This window comes from Globicephala melas, chromosome 10 (genome assembly GCF_963455315.2).
Source record: "Globicephala melas chromosome 10, mGloMel1.2, whole genome shotgun sequence".
Lineage (NCBI taxonomy): Eukaryota > Metazoa > Chordata > Mammalia > Artiodactyla > Delphinidae > Globicephala > Globicephala melas.
In genome coordinates this window covers 9,693,047-9,709,488 of record NC_083323.1, presented here as the reverse complement: position 1 = coordinate 9,709,488, position 16,442 = coordinate 9,693,047, and the positions used below count along the sequence as shown (strand labels likewise).

The 16,442-nt window shown below is 41.9% G+C and overlaps 1 protein-coding gene across 1 annotated transcript in view; it reads right to left on the bottom strand.

Annotated features, from left to right (window-relative positions):
* Positions 1–14,401: 14,401 nt before the first annotated feature.
* Positions 14,402–16,442, bottom strand: part of DMC1 (DNA meiotic recombinase 1) — a 38,187-nt gene continuing 36,146 nt past the window's right edge. Inside the window, exon 14 of the mRNA XM_030855960.2 lies at positions 14,402–14,513. Coding sequence (XP_030711820.1) covers positions 14,444–14,513 — 70 coding nt within the window. The 3' untranslated portion in view covers positions 14,402–14,443. The remainder of the gene's footprint in view (positions 14,514–16,442) is intronic.

Genomic DNA, 16,442 nt, shown 5'->3' with positions numbered 1-16,442 from the left:
AACAAAGTACGGATCAGGCGTAGAGTTCTCGCACCACCTGAACCAGAACTAGGGGTAGGGAGGGGAGGGGGACAGCGACGTAACATTCTTTGCGTCGTTAGCCGGCCCACTATTGCGAAGATGCGCTGTGTGCGTAACGCATTCTGTTTAGAGAATAGAGGATTTTGCCGGGTTCCGACACGGGACGGAACACTGGCCTGCTTGTGTAAGTTGCCTTGCAGAGACAATAACTGTCCTCCATATTGAAGGCGTCAAGTTTCAGGGTCTCCAGGTGCCAAACGCCCACGAGCGTCTTCAGGGTCCCTGGCTGGCTTCCCAAGATGGTCCTATCAGCCATCTGGCCCCGGCGCCCTGGGCCTTGCGGGTCTGGCCGCGCGCCCCGGCGCCATTTCCTATCGGTTGCCTCTCGCTCTGCTGTCGCCGGCGGCCATGATGGATGTCCCTTGTCGGTTCTTACGGGAGTTGGTCAGGCGCCGACGTCCCAGCTGAGTTAGATCACTCTCTGCTACGCTTGGTTCACACTGGAGTGCATTTTCTGAACAGAATATTTACACTGTCCCCGGCTGAGCACATTTAGCTAACAAAGAACCGAAATGTGGGTGGAGACCTTCTTAAGGTAGACGCTGAGGCCCCTTGGCCGCCATTAAATGGCGCTGCCTCAGGAGGCCCGTGACAGGCCCCTAGTACCCTCCCGAGACGAAAACGTTTAAAAGCGGTGGTCTTGAGACCCTGAAAAGGTGAAGGCATAAGTACATGTTTTTAACCAGGCTAGGCTGCCTTCCTCTCTCAATTCCTTCTAAGATGACTTCCTTCTCCCTAGCTGCTTCCTTCTCTCTCGAGCTGCACTTTAAAGTCTCATAAGCTTGGCCAGATAGCAGAATTGTCAGCTGCTAGGGCCCTTGCAGAGCAGCTCGCTGAACGTCTTTCTTATTTCTACAGATGGGTGAAGGGGGAGGAGATTTGAGGTCCCTCATTGTGGGGGCTGAGTGCTTCCCAAGTTATTAGAAAAGTAGCATAAGGAAAGGAGTTTCGTGACGGGTCGTGCAGATGTCTTAGACCATAGACGAGATGGACAATCATGGATTCATTGGACAAGTGTTGAAGACCTAATGGTCCAAGCACTGTGCTAGGCACTGCGGCACAGCAATGAACAAATGAGTCCCTGCGCCTGTGGATTTTACACTCTAGTGGGGAGATCGACAATAAATGTCAGGCAGTTGCTAACTTAAATAAAAATTAAAAGCATAGAAAAGGGATAGTGTAGTGCCTGTGGGGGAGGGGAGTATACTTGTGACATAGTATTTTACATAGGATGTCCTAGGAAGACCTTCCTGATCAAGTGACATTTGAGCAGAGACCTAAAGTGAGGGAGCTAGGCTTGCTAACACAGAGGAAAGAGTAAGTACAAAGGCCCTGAGGCAGAATGTAACTGGAGTAGCAAGGAGAAAAGACAGGAGAGGGCCAGATTATGAAGGAGTTTGAAGGAGTTGTAGGCCACTTTAAGGACTATATCTTTTCCTTCCAGTAAAATGGAAATCTCTAAAAGGTTCTAAGCAGAGACATAATAAAAGGACCCCTGTCACTGCAGTCTAGAGAATAAATTGAGAGTGAGCTAGGACAGAAGCAGGCAGATTAATTAAGAGGCTAGTGCAGTAATCCAGGCAAGAAATTATGGCGCTTGGTGAGGTTAATAGCAGTGGGTAAAGGAGAAACCGTCTGATTGAAAATCTAGCCAACGATTTCTTGATGAGTGGGATATGAAAGAAACGAGTCAAGGATGAATTTTGTAGGAATTGGCCAACAATTAAATTCCTACTATGATTTAGGCTGTATAAGCCCTGAAGGAGTTATTGTGAGTGGTTCACAACTCTATGATTGCATAGTCATTAAACTTACCCACATGTGAAATATAATGCCTCTGCTTTCTATCTTGGTATGACCCACCTTGGTTCTTTGATAGTTTGGCTTATTGTACAGTTGACTCTTGAAGAACAGGGGTTTGAAATGCCCAGGTCCACTTATACCACGATGTCTTTCACTAAATAAGTACTATAAGATCTGAGGTTGGTTGAATACATGGATGTGGAACGTCAGATTTAAGGGCAACTGTAAAATTATAGGCCTCTTTTCAACTGCGTGGACACCCCTAACCCCTGTGTTGTTCAAGGGTCAATTGTACTTTAGATACAAGAGGTTGAGAATATTTGAGGTCATTAAGTCAACAAGGTCACCTAAAGCAGTTGCCTTCAAACTATGATATAAAAGGGACACAATGGAACAGAGTTTACAGGAAGTCTATTTCCAGATTGAACTTTCATATATATTCCTTTCTAAAATTGATATGACTGAGAAATATGTCCGTAATTGCACCCTCCCACATTATAAATGAAAAGAATATTTCTCTTCTACTCAAAATCTTACTATGGACTTTGTCACGGATGTAAAAATCTCAGAGGCGACAAATAGAAGGACAATTAGAAATGCTAATATTGATGTAAAAAAAGTAAATGATTCTAATGACTTGGTAACATATCCTTTTGCAAATCAGGAGAATTCTGGTTTTGGTTTTCAACAAAATGGAAGGAGGACCACGTGGAATTTTCAGCTGATAGATCCTTAAAAATAACTTCTTAAGATAGATTACTGGATTCTTGCCATATGACTTGGAAGAAGATCAAAGAATTGAGGGATATTACCATAACAAAACTCTTTCCATTCCCACCTACTAAATTATGTGATCAAAGTTTCTAAGCACTTAATGGCTATAGAAAGGGAGAAAAAAATTGCCAAAAGTAATATTTTTCTATGGATACAGGATTTACTTTTTCTTAGTCTCTTTCTATTTTTTAAAAAAATTATTATATTTATTTCTTGGCTGCGTTGGGTCTTTGTTGTGGCACACCGGCTCTTCTCTGGTTGCAGAGAGTGGGGGCAAGTGGGGGCTACTCCTTGTTGTGATGCACAGGCTTCTCATTGCAGTGAGAGCACGGGCTCTAGGCTCGCGGGCTTCAGTAGTTGTGGCACACAGGCTCAGTAGTTGTGGCTCGTGGGCTCTAGAGTGCAGGCTCAGTAGTTGTGGTGCACGGGCTTAGTTGCTCCGCGGCATATGGGATCTTCCAGAACCAGGGCTCGAACCCGCGTCCCTTGCATTGGCAGGCGGATTCTTAACCACTGCGCCACCAGGGATGCCCCCGTTAGTCTCTTTCTATCTTACTAAAAGATGCATTTCCATTAAAAATTTTACTTTCTGTTTAATAGTTATTAAGAGTTGTAATATGTTTAAATTGCTTTGCTTAATTTTGTTCGAATAATTACAATAACTTAATCCAGAAGAAATTTTAATACACAGAGAAATAAAATTAAGTGATGAATAAGACATTTGATGTAAAAATATAAGTTAAAATTCTGGAAAGAAAATAAGAGTTCAAAGAGAAAAAGGAACCATGTAAAATGTTTAACTCTTGAAGAGCTTATTCATGTTTTTTGTTTTTGTTTTTGTTTTGTTTTTTTTGCCACATGGCATGCGGGATCCCAGTTCCTCAACCAGAGATCGAACCCATGCCCCTGAAGTGGGAGTGCGGAGTCTTAACCACTGGACCACCAGGGAAGTCCTGACAGTGCCGTTTCTTGAGAAGGAGGCAGAGAGATACAGGGGAAGGAGGAGGGATGTGGTCCTCATCAGGAGGAAGGGGTCAGCTACTACCTAGTATGAATTAGGGAATTGGCCCAGCTCATTAACTAAAACTCACCCACAGCCTTAGGGCCCAGGAGACAGCGCTGGAGGAGCAGGGCTGATATTTGCTCTGGTTGTGTTTTAGGACCCAGAGGGTGTGCAGTAAAGGTCCTGCTATCTCTCCCTCCCTACTGGGCGACCAGGGAAAGGGTTTATTGTGTGCCCAGAGCTCCCCAGGGGCTGTGCATCATCTGTAGGTCTCTGGGCCTCTCTGAACTTATTTCCTTGGTTTGGAAAGGGCACAAGCCATGGATACAAACCCTAGGGCATGGGGCCTCTGGTAGAAGCTATACAGGTTAGCTGGAGACTCCGGGGACTCAGCCTGGAAGAGGGTCCAGTGCCTGCCCCCACTGTATAGGACATGGTGTCAGCTTCTCTGGGGAGACTGACACCTGGTTCACATCCCACCAAGACCACCCTGAAGCGAGGGTGTTCCTCAGAGGAAATCTTGTGCCTTGTTATGGAAGAATGGACACTGGGCAGCCCCAAAAGTCAGTTCTCATAGGCTGGAGGGGAGGGAGTAGGTATATGCTAAAATAGAGACCAAACTCCTTAGTAGCTGAGCAAGAGTTAGAGAGCTGTGTTCATGTTTTTTAATAGGTTCCTCTGTGTTCCCCAGACAGATATAGACGTGTTGATCCGATATGGAGCTGAGTTGAGAGTCAGAGAGGAAAGTTGGCAACATCCTGCTAAGAAATAAAATGGAAAGGAGGAGAGGTGACCCCAAAGGATGTAATTATGTTACAGTCAATTGTATTCTAGAAATACGTAGACTTAATAGTGTGAAGAAAAGCAAACTGGCACCAAAAATTAGAACATAAGGACAAAGACAGTGAAAACATCAATAGGTTAGTTAAACACCAACTAGCTTCTCTAAGATATTATATAATGAGAAGGGAAGCTCTGGTATTCACATAATTTTGATCACAAAGGCAAAATATTGTTTGCACACACTTGGAGGAAAACCAACTAGCATTAGGGTTATCTCTGATGAAGGACTGTGCCAAACAAGGACATCAAGCCCTAACACACACACACACACACACACACACACACACACACACACACACACACACACACACACACACACACACCCCTACCTGATCTGGAGGTGTTTCTATTGGTACTGGATGGAAATCGGGTGGAGTCAAAAGAAGGGACTTTTGCTTTTGTATACATATGTAATTCTAGACATGTATGTTTGAGAATTTGTGGGGTTGATGCAGACCTGTTGTTTCCCCTCAAAATGGCTCCTGCTCAGAGTAAATAAGTCAGTGTAAGCAGATTCACATGGCTTTACCTCCTCTACCTATTGGAATCTCTGCAAAGACCAGTTCTCAGATTGGGAAATGAGGGAACTGACTCCCTTGGTAGTACTTGTGAATTGAATTGGGACTGTAATGTTCAGCACAGGCTTTTTGCTCTCTGCCAAGAAGGGGTGAAACTACTTGGGAAAGGGAGTAGAGAGGAGGTTGGCAATGCAGCCATTCAAGAGCTACCCAAGGTAGAGGGTGCCTATCAAGACAATGTGAATGTCCAAGGTGCCGGACAGGCCTTTGTACCTGCCCCATACCAGGTCAGGTTAACCCCAGAAAAGGCGGCTCCCTCAGTGGGTACTTTCACAGCTTCCTGAACTTTTGCTTTGCAGCACTTAACCATGTTTGTGGTTATTTGGGTGATTTTCCCCATAACTCCACGTTTCAGGGACTGTCTTGATTAATCATTTCTATATCTGTTGTACTTGGCACCTAACTGGTGTCTCAATATTGGTTGAATGCAAGGCAATATGTTTTATTACTTAGGGATATATATCTATATCTATATCTATATATCCCTTACCATATATATGGTAAGAATAAAAAAATGCATAAAGGTATTTGACAACAAATTCAGAAAAGTAAATAATTCTGTGGGGGAGGAAAGAGAGTCAATCCTATAGGATATTTAGGGGTCTTTGATTATATTGATAATGTTTTATTTTATGAATATTAATTGTATTACTTTTTATGCCTTTTTATCTTAAATACTTCATAATACATTTAAAATACACATATGAATGAATGAAGATGAATGTAATGGGCCACCAGAATCCATGAATAATTCAAGTTTTATATCCAAGCAGCCTTATTCTGATTCTGTGTTCATCATGCACCTTTAGCTTCACATGAACTTGCTCACTGAGGCAGTGGGCTGGTTGTTCAGGTCAATCTTCACATCTGGTCTGCTTGACATTATATTCTATTCTTCAGCGTCACTGGCATCCTGGTATACTCTCCCTGGCAGATTGCGTGCTTAGTCAGACTGAGGCATCTCTCTAGAAATTAACCAGTACTGGGGCACTAACATATTGAAGATGAAGGTTGAAGGCCTGACCCTGAGGCATGGAACATTCACCACCATATGAAATCTCCTGGGAAAAAAATCCAACTAGCTTTTGCAGGCTGAACCCCTCACTGTGCCTGCCTTCAGACTTACATAGCCTTTAAAATGTTATTTAAATATTTAAGTCATGTGTTTCTATTTAACTTTACAAGAGTTTGTGTCTCATGTCCCTTACCATATTGTAAGCTCTTGAAGACAAACTCTCCCCACCCCAAAGGGCGCAACACAGTACCTTGGAGAAAACTGTTATACTGATGACCTCCAAGAAAACACATCTGGTATTCAAGCTCCGGTGTAGTCCCATCCCACAAAGACTCCGGGCTTTCTTGTGTGACTTGCTTTGGCCAGTGAGACACTAACAAGCATAATACAAGTAGAGGCTTGATAAGCACTTGCCCTATTGGAACCCAGCTGCCATGTAAAGAAGCTCAGGCTAGACTACTGAATGATGACAGAGAGAAGTCTCACCTTTTCACCTATCCCCACCAAGACCCTAGGTATATGGGCGAGGCCAACTTAGACCCTCCAGTCAACCAATGAACTGAATGCAGCTGTATGAGTGAGCCGTTTCCTTGCTCCTAAAAGAATGCCTTGTCTTTCTTTTAGATGTGATCAAGTTAGGATGTGAAAGTAGAACTGCTATAGTCATCTTTTGACCATAAGGGGAGCTTTTAGAGACCCAAACCAGCACAACGATGATGGGAAAGTGGAGAGAAAAGAAAGAACCCAGGCCCTTGATAATATTATAGAGTTGCTGAATTAACTAAGGAGTTGGTTGACTTATGGACTTTATTTTTTTAATTAAAAAAATTTGTTTATTTATTTACTTTGGCCACATTGGGTCTTAGTTGCGGTGTGTGGAATCGTTCACTGTGGTGCGTGGGCTCTCTGTTACGGCACGCGGGCTTCTCTCTAGTTGTAGCGTGCCGGCTCTAGAGTGCACAGGCTTAGTTGCCCTGTGGCATATGGGATCTTAGTTCCCCTACCAGGGATAGAACTCACATCCCCTGCATTGGAAGGTTGATTCTTAACCACTGGACCACAAGGGAAGTCCCTGGACTTTTTATTATATGAGATGGCATATTTCCTCATTGTTTAGGTTGCTTTGAGTTGGGTTTTCTGTTACTTGCAGCTGAGGGCATTCTAACTGATATACTTCTCAACCAACTTTGCTGGTACAAGTACAAAACTCCTGAAATGCCCTGCATAGTATATACAGTAAGTCCCCTACATACGAATGAGTTCAGTTCTGAGCGGGTGTTCATAGGTCCAACTTGTTCATAAGTCCAACAAAGTTAGCTTAGGTACCCAGCTAACACAATCAGCTATATAGTACTGCACTGTAATAGGTTTATAATACTTTTCACACAAATAATACATTAAAAACAAACAAACACAAAAAATAAAAGTTTTAATCTTATAGTACAGTACTTTGAAAAGTACAGTAGTACAGTACAACAGCTGGCATACAGGGGCTGGCGTCAAGTGAACAGGCAAGAAGAGTTACTGACTGGAGGAGGGAGAGGAGGTGAAAGATGGTAGAGCTGAGGGATCGTCAGCAATAGGAGATGGAGGGCAAGCTGCCATTTCACTCACACCTGACGTTGATGGCGCAGGTTCTGGTTCTTTGCTGAATTCAGTTCTTTCTACCCTCTTGAAAAAACGATCCAGTGATGTCTGGGTAGTAGCTCTTTTTTTCTCATCATAGATGACATGGTAGCACTGGATCGTATTCTGAACAACTGCTGCAACCTTCATGTACCATTCTACGTTCAGATCCTGTGCCTCAAAAACTAACAGAACCTCCTCAAATAAAATCCCCTTGCTGTTTCCTGCATCATGAATCTCTTTGGTTCTGCAGTTACTTCTTCTTCCTCTTGTCTCCCTTCATCCTTTCTCTGGGCCTCCAGTTCCTGGCGCTTCTTAGCAGTACCAGCTACGTCACCGCTGCTTTTACACTTGCTTCCAGACATCCTGGGCTTGAATAAAGATACTGTACTATTGTACTCTATACAAAGTACACAAAAGCACAGCCACTTGTAGAGGATGCACGTATGTGACAACGTACACCAGACACATGAACTAACTAACGTGATTAGATATATGAATGCACGTTCGCATCTTTGAAGGTTCACAACATCAAGGTTCGTATGTAGGGGACTTACTGTGGTAGACATTCAAGAAATTTGTCATTGCTGAGAAAGTAAAAGAAGATTTTGTGGTAGAAACTGCTAGTTGCTTACCCAACAGCCAATCTCCCTTTCCTCATTAATTACAGAACTACGAATTTCAGCTGGGCATATCACTGCCTAGAACAAAAGACAGTATTTCACTACTTTTCTATATATAGATATGGCCATATGACTGAGTTCAGGCCAATAAGTTGTAAGCAGAAGTGTTTGTGTGTGTGTGTGTGTGTTGGGTGGGGGGGCCTTCATAGGAGCTGACTCAGCTGGAAAGAACTTTGTTCTGCCCTTCTGCCTTTCACCTTCATTCGCCCAACTTGATTTCTCTGACCATAGTTCCAGTAACATCTTAGGCCATGAGCTGACCTTGAGAATGGAAGCCAAGAGCAGGATGGAAGCAGAAAGACAGAAGCCTGGAGTCCTGATGACAAAGTAGAGCCACTATAATAGCTCTGGACTGCCTGGCTTCAGATTTCTTGTCTATGAGGAAAAAACAAACCTCGATTTTAAGACACTATTATTTTGGGTTCGGCCAAGAAAAATTCTAATAGTCTCTTAAACAACTTTCCTTTTAAAATATTGAAGACTGGTAGGGACTTCCCTGGTGGCGCAGTGCTTAAGAATCCTCCTGACAATGCAGAGGACATGGGTTTGAGCCCTGGTCTGGGAAAATCCCACATGCAGAGGAGCAACTAAGCCCATGCGCCACAACTACTACTGAGCCTGCGCTCTAGAGCCCGTGAGCCACAACTACTGAGCCCACACGCCACAACTACTAAAGCCCGCGCCCCTATAGCCCATGCTCTGCAACGAGAAGACACCACAATGAGAAGGCTGCACACCGCAATGAAGAGTAGCCCCCACTCGCCGCAAGTAGAGAAAGTACACATGCAGCAGCAGAGACCCAGTGCGGCCAAAAATAAATAAACAAACAAACATAAAAAAATAAATAAAATATTGAAGACTGGTATAGAAAAGTATACGAATAATAAGGAATCATCCACCTGACTGTTAAGTAAGCCCTTCCTGGCTTCCTTTTTTCTGGTCCCCTGAAGCAGCATTTGGGTGTCACCTTGGGTGGAGTTCTAGAGTGCAAGTAATAGAATCCAACTCTGGCTACTGAAGCAAAGAGAAATTTATCAGAAGGACATTAGGAGTCATTGAATTGGCAGGAGGCTGGAGAACCACCATAGGAATGGACAGGAGTCTAAGCAACTCTGCAGTTTAGGAGTCAGAAACCTGCAGTCTAACAGCAGGAACAGCTTGTTCAGGTCAATGCCATTGCTGCTGGCCCTACAGCCCTTGCTGTCCTTGCATGTATTAGTGGCCTCTAACCCATGCTCTCATCCTTGTGACTGTCGCTCAGTATCCAGTGTCTCAGGATAGACTACATGAACTGGGGAGAGGTGACTCTTTAAAAGAAAACCAGGGTGTTATTATGATGGATAAATGGAAATTGTGCAACCAAAAAAAATGATAAACATCCAACAACCCTGAGTCAGGTGAAGGAGACTTGACTGGCTGTAACTTGGTGTCTAAGGTCCCAATCCCTCTCCTCTCCATGAAAGATATCCCTTCTCTGAGTCTAGTCTACTGTATTCCCTATTTTTGGCTTGACCACCCTATTCTGATCTCCTGGCTTTCTGTCCTTGTTTGTTCTCTGTTCTTTTCTTTTTTTTAAAAAAAAGTTATTTATTTATTTATTTATTTGGCTGCACTGGGTCTTAGTTGGGTCTTAGTTGTGGTAGGCAGGCTCCTTAGTTGCGGCAGGTGGGCTCCTTAGTTATGGCTCCAGGGCTCCTTAGTTGTGGCATTCGGACTCTTAGTTGTGGCATGCATGTGGGATCTAGTTCCCTGAGCAAGGATTGAACCCGGGCCCCCTGCATTGGGAGTGTGGAGTCTTATCCACTGTGCCACCAGGGAAGTCCCTGTTCTTTGTTCTTTAAGGAATGATTGAACAGGAAAGTTAGAAAGGATGGAAGAGATCATCTATTTCAATCTCTTCATTTTCTGAATAGATACTAGGTTTCCCCAGATCTTGACTTCCATGTTTCTGATTGTAGCAGGTATTGAGTTCAAGTGGTATCTTGTGCATTCTGGTGTCTGACTCTTAACTGTACCTGATTCTTACTGTTATTTAATTGTGTCCCCCTTAAAATTTATATGTTGAAGTTCTAACTCCCAATTAATCAGAATGTGACCTTACTTAGAAATAGGGTCATTGTAGATGTAGTTAGTTAGGCTGAGGTCTTACTGGAGTAGGGTGGGCCTATAATCCAATATGACTGGTATCCTTATAAAAAGGGGAAATTTGGACACAAAGACATGCGCACAGGGAGAAAACCATGTGAATATGAAGGCAGAGATCAGGGTGATTCTTCTACAAGCCAGAGAATGCTGAAGATTACCAGGAAACCACCAGAAGCTAGGGGAGGGGCATGGAACAGATTCTTCCTCATAGCCCTCAGAAGGAACCAACCTTGATCTTGGACTTCTGGCCTCCAGAACTGTGAGACAATAATTTCTGTTGTTTAAGCCATCTAGTTTGTGGTGCTTTATTATGGCAGCCCTAGCAAACTAATACAAGCTAACCTTCCCAGGTAAAATACCTAATCTTTATTCTACACTTCTTCATTCGTGTTCACGATACAAACATAATCTCCTCTCATAGGTTAAAGAGCTTTGTCAAGTCACCTGTGACTCTGCCTTCTCTTCCTCTTTTTATATTCAATCTCACACCAAATCTTAAATACCTTTTTGAACTGTTCATTTCATTGCTATCACCCCAGTCCCATTCTTTTTTTTTTTTTTTAAGTTTATTTAGTTATTTATTTTATTTTTGGCTGCATTGGGTGTTTTTGCTGTGCGCGGGCTTTCTCTAGTTGCGGCCAGCGGGGGCTGCTCTTCGTTAAGGAATGCGGGCTTCTCATTGCGGTGACTTCTCTTGTTGCGGAGCATGGACTCTAGGCACGCGGGCTTTAGTAGTTGTGCCTTGCAGGCTCTAGAGCGCAGGCTCAGTAGTTGTGGCGCGTGGGCTTAGTTGCTCCGCAGCATGTGGGATCTTCCCGGACCAGGGCTCGAACCCGTGTCCCCTGCCTTGTCAGGTGGATTCTTAACCACTGCGCCACGAGAGAAGTCCCCCTAGTCACATTCTTTATCACTTCACAACTGATTTATCATAACCGTTCCTAAATTATCTCCCTGGTGCCAGTATGATTTCCTTTATCAATTATCTGCATCTCTATCAAATTAATCCTCCAACTTCCCATGCCAACAACCTCCAATCAGAGCATACCTGAGGCCTTTCCTATTTTTCTCTATAAAGCTTTCCCATTCCTTTGCCTGCCTTTGAGTCTCTGCCAAAAGCAAATGAAGGTCACTGACTCTTGCTGTAGCAAACGCTGAGTAAATAGCCTCTGTTCTCATTTGGTGGTTTTTGCTTATTTCCACAGAATGAATAATCTGTGGAAGAAAAAGGCATGCTTTTTCTAGTGTGTTTTCTAACTTGCTGGGATACAAGCAGCACCTTGGCTATTTACTATGTGGGGAAAGCGTGTCAAAGAACAATAGCAGCATGGAAATGAGCCGAGCAGGAGATGGAGACAGAGAGAAAAGTCCTGATGATTCTCTTTGAGATCTTGGCTCCAGCTGTGGCTAAAGTCAGCTTTACTTCTGGACTTTTCAAACTCTCTTGAGCCAATGAATTCATGTCTTGCATTTGCTAGTTTGAGTTTCTGTGGCTTGTGACTAAAAGAGTCCTGACCAATAACATCTCTTTTTTGAGTCTCTCTCTCCCGCTTGGAATAAGCCAAAGCTATTTGTACAGTCAGATGGAGAGGGAGGACTGGAAAGACCTGATGCTTTGATCATTGGTGGCAAATTGAACCCTGACCTAGAAAAGTTCAGTGGGCACTGCACAATCTACTATGCTGTCCCAAAGTTGAGCCCCAAGTTTACAGCTTTTTAGTTCACATTCACATGCTCAGCTACTGTTCTCCAAAGCAGGACATATCAGAGTGGCTGGATCCAGAGAGGTTTCCAGTCCTAGCCATGTGCCATATTGAAACCAGCCTCCCCCACAGAACTGTAGGCCCTGTGTTGAGCCCTGGTTTCCAACTCTACACCAATGGGTAAATTCTCCTTGTCAGGGGGGTACTCAGCTTAACCTAGAAAAATTTTCTGAAATTCAAATCTTGGGAGTTTTATTTCCTTTCCTATCAAACAGCTCTGGGCTCTATACAAATTAGTCCATTCCTTCTCCAGGACTTGGCATACCAGGGAATCTCTAGTAGATGCTGTTTTTATCAAGTAGCAAAACCTTCCCTTCCCCAGGAAAAAGTGTGCATTTATATTTGCATACTAAGAAAAGGCATTTAACTGACTTTGCAGAATACAGAAAATCTGCTCCATAGTGACTTTAACGTCTGCTTATTCAGAGGAGCAGCTTCTGAGCTTTAAAAATAATAAAATTAAAAAGCTCTTATTTCCCAGAACTCCACACTGTGAACAATTTCTGCTTGCCAGTTTGGTCTCTTTGTTTCCAAATTCCAGCTTCTATACTTGCACATGCTGTCCTACAGCTTAACCTCTCCTCTCTGATTTTTGGAATCACACAATCCAAATTAATTATAATTATTTGTCCTCTCATCCTTTCGTAAATATTAGTCTTTTCTCTTAACTAGTATACACATTCTTTGAGGGCAGGAACCATACTTCTTTTGTAGATTCTTTAGCACTTAGCATTCAGTATACAATTGGTGAGTAAATGACTTAAGGATAGTCAAATACCTTTTGTAACAAATGGTACTTTCAATACTTGAATTCTCATACAAGTGGATGCAACATAAGATATTAAATCTTTCTGAGATCTATAAAGATTGTCACTATATTATTAGTGTTTTAATTAATAAATATTTTTATCATACATACATTTTGAAAACTACATTTTATTTTCCTTTAATTAGAGAAACCAATATTTTTATACATTTATAAAATTAGTATCCAGAAATTTTACATTTAAATTAATTTTAATATTTTAAAGAAGATTCTGAATTCTCTACCCAAAACTTAAAATATAAAAATCATGCTGGGCTTCCCTGGTGGCACAGTGGTTGAGAGTCCGCCTGCCGATGCAGGGGACGCGGGTTTGTGCCCTGGTCCGGGAGGATCCCACATGCCGCAGAGCGGCTGGGCCCGTGAGCCATGGCCGCTGAGCCTGCGCGTCCGGAGCCTATGCTCCGCAAAGGGAGAGGCCACGGCAGTGAGAGGCCCAAAAAGTCATGCTATCTTGACCACCCAAAATTATAAAGTTCCTAATTACCTTCCTTTTTACCTTCCCAGTAAAATATGTATGTATCAGAAGTACATTTTTATTTTTAAATTAAAAAAATTTTTTTTTTTGCGGTACGCGGGCCTCTCACTGCCGTGGCCTCTCCTGTCGCGGAGCACAGGCTCCGGACGCGCAGGCTCAGCGACCATGGCTCACGGGCCCAGCCGCTCTGCGGCATGCGGGATTACTCCCAGACCCGGGGACGAACCTGCGTCCCCTGCATTGGCAGGCGGACTCCCAACCACTGCGCCACCAGGGAAGCCCCAGAAATACATTTTTAAAAGGTAATTTCAACTTGTCGAAATGTCAAATGATTTAAAATTTAGCTTAATTTAATGTTTCTTTTCTGTTGCTATAAATATGAATATATAGTTTGATATCATAAATAAAAAAGCTCTTTTGTGTGTCCTGTAAACATTCTTCCCTTAAATGTCTCCCTCATTTGGAAGTGTATTCACTTCTGTAAGTGTTTGGGGGGCAGCTGTTAGGAGGAGGAGACATTTCTGAGCTCTTAGACTTGCCATCTGCTTAGTGGCTCACTTTGGGAAGCTAAAGTGAGGTACCCCTTCCCCAACTATTTTTCAAAAGGTTTATTCATTCATGTACATATTTATATTCCTGAACCGACATACAGTGTGTAGTTATTGTAAATCAGAGACCTTTAAGATAAATATGATTTAATTCTCTTTTGCTGACTTTCCTTTAATAACACATGAAAAAAAACAGACTCTTCAAGATCTGAAATTTGAGACTGCTTTTCCATTTCTTCAGCTCCTAATAAGCACTAAGAAGCAATTTGCATCAATTCGCCACCTACTCCTTGGCATCCCCAATTCCTCCAGCAGTTATTGCGAAGGTGGCTTCATTTTCAGGCATCTCAGGGCTAACAGAATACAAAGGAACAGAAGTTTATAAAAAGCTCTATTTCTATAAATACTATATTCATGTCACAGCATCACATTCCTATTAGTCTGAGTCTCCAGAGACATGTGAGTTGGTACAGCTAAATGTGGACTACAGAATTTTCCTACAAGTATTATCAACCATCACAAACATTTATTGAACAACTTCTATATGTAAGGTTCTAAACATCAAGAAAAACTACCCCACACTTGGAAATAGGCAAAAAGGGATAACTGTGTGTTCTTACAGTGCACTGTCAGGTATTATGTAGCAGACCCTTGGAGGCTTATCTGATTCTAAATGGGTATGTACCTCATACAACTCAATAACAAAAAAACAACCCAATCGAAAAATGGGCAGAAGACCTAAATAGACATTTCTTCAAAGAAGACATACAGATGGCCAATATGCACATGAAAAGATGCTCATCATTGCTAATTATTAGAGAAATGCAAATCAAAACTATAATGAGGTATTAACTCACACTGGTCAGAATGGCCATCATTAAAAAGTCTACAAATAGGACTTCCCTAGTGGCGCAGTGGTTAAGAATCTGCCTGCCAATGCAAGGGACACAGGTATTGTAAATCAAATACCTCAATAAAAATTTTTAAATGGGTGTGCACATTTCCATTGACTAGACTAATGTAGGCAAAAACCATAAAAGACTTTGAAATGAACTAAAAGATAACTGAGTACCTTCAGCGAAAAAATAGGTTGCCTAACACATCCTTCGAGGTTATCCAAATCTATGAGGACTCCGTGGCTTTCATTGTCTTTGAGCTGTTTTACAACTCCATGAGCTGTAGAAAACTATGAGTCATACAAATTATCCTGGTTCATAGAAATGTAAATTGTGTGAGGAGGAATGCAATTGATTATTGTCTTATGGATATTGACCCATTTTTTATCAATTTGTGATTCATTTCAGCATTACTTGTTTGACTACATATGTGTGGTAATTTGATTTTTCCTTTGATCTGGTTATAAAATCTTATTGGTTCCTGCATGAGGTAATGAGTTAAATAAAATCTTTGACATTTTATACTTGTACGAGTCATGATTTCATGCTCTTTTAAATTTTACCTTTTAATTTATTCTACAGCTCTATAGGAGTAGAGATTAATTTGTAGAAAACTGATAACAATGCAGATTATTCTTATGATGCCAGTCTACAGCAATGGAAATGAATTTCATTGTGTAGAGAAACAATTGATTTCTCTCCAGTAGAAAAGACAGCTTCAAATTTTACAATTTATTGCCTGGTAGGATATTAACCAGTTTTGTATCTATTAGCAAATTTATTTCAGCATTGCTTTGACCAACTACATAAATCTCTGTTCCTCAAATTATCCTTTGAATCAGTGGTTTCCTCATTAATTAAGGAGTTGAATAAAATCTTTGACACGTCCATTTTATGCTTATTTGCAGAAAGTGATGTTTTTAACTCTTTGAAAATCATACTTTAGCATGTACTAGACCCCACAGAATTTACAAAAATGAGACAGAGTCTTTACTCTCAAGAAGCCTAAAAGGTGAGCTATGACATAACAAATATGCAAAGTAAGCTAAGTTCCATAAAGTCAGTATATGTTATAGAACTCTAAGGAAAGAAGTTATGCAGGTTAGGTTGATCAGGAAAGATTTCATAGATAATAGAGGACTTCACAGAAGCCTTTGAGACAGAAATGGGGGTATTCCATTTCTAGCACAAACAAAAGGGTAGGAATAGAGAAGCTTGTTTTGTGTATAAGAAAGAGAGGAAGAATAAGAAGTTAGGTTTAGATATGTTGAGCTTGAGATACCTGTGGGGCATTGATGTAGAGGAGGTCTGCAAGTAGTTGGAAATGAATATCTAACACTTGAATAAAATGTTAGACTAAAAATAGGAATTTGAAAATTACTGACC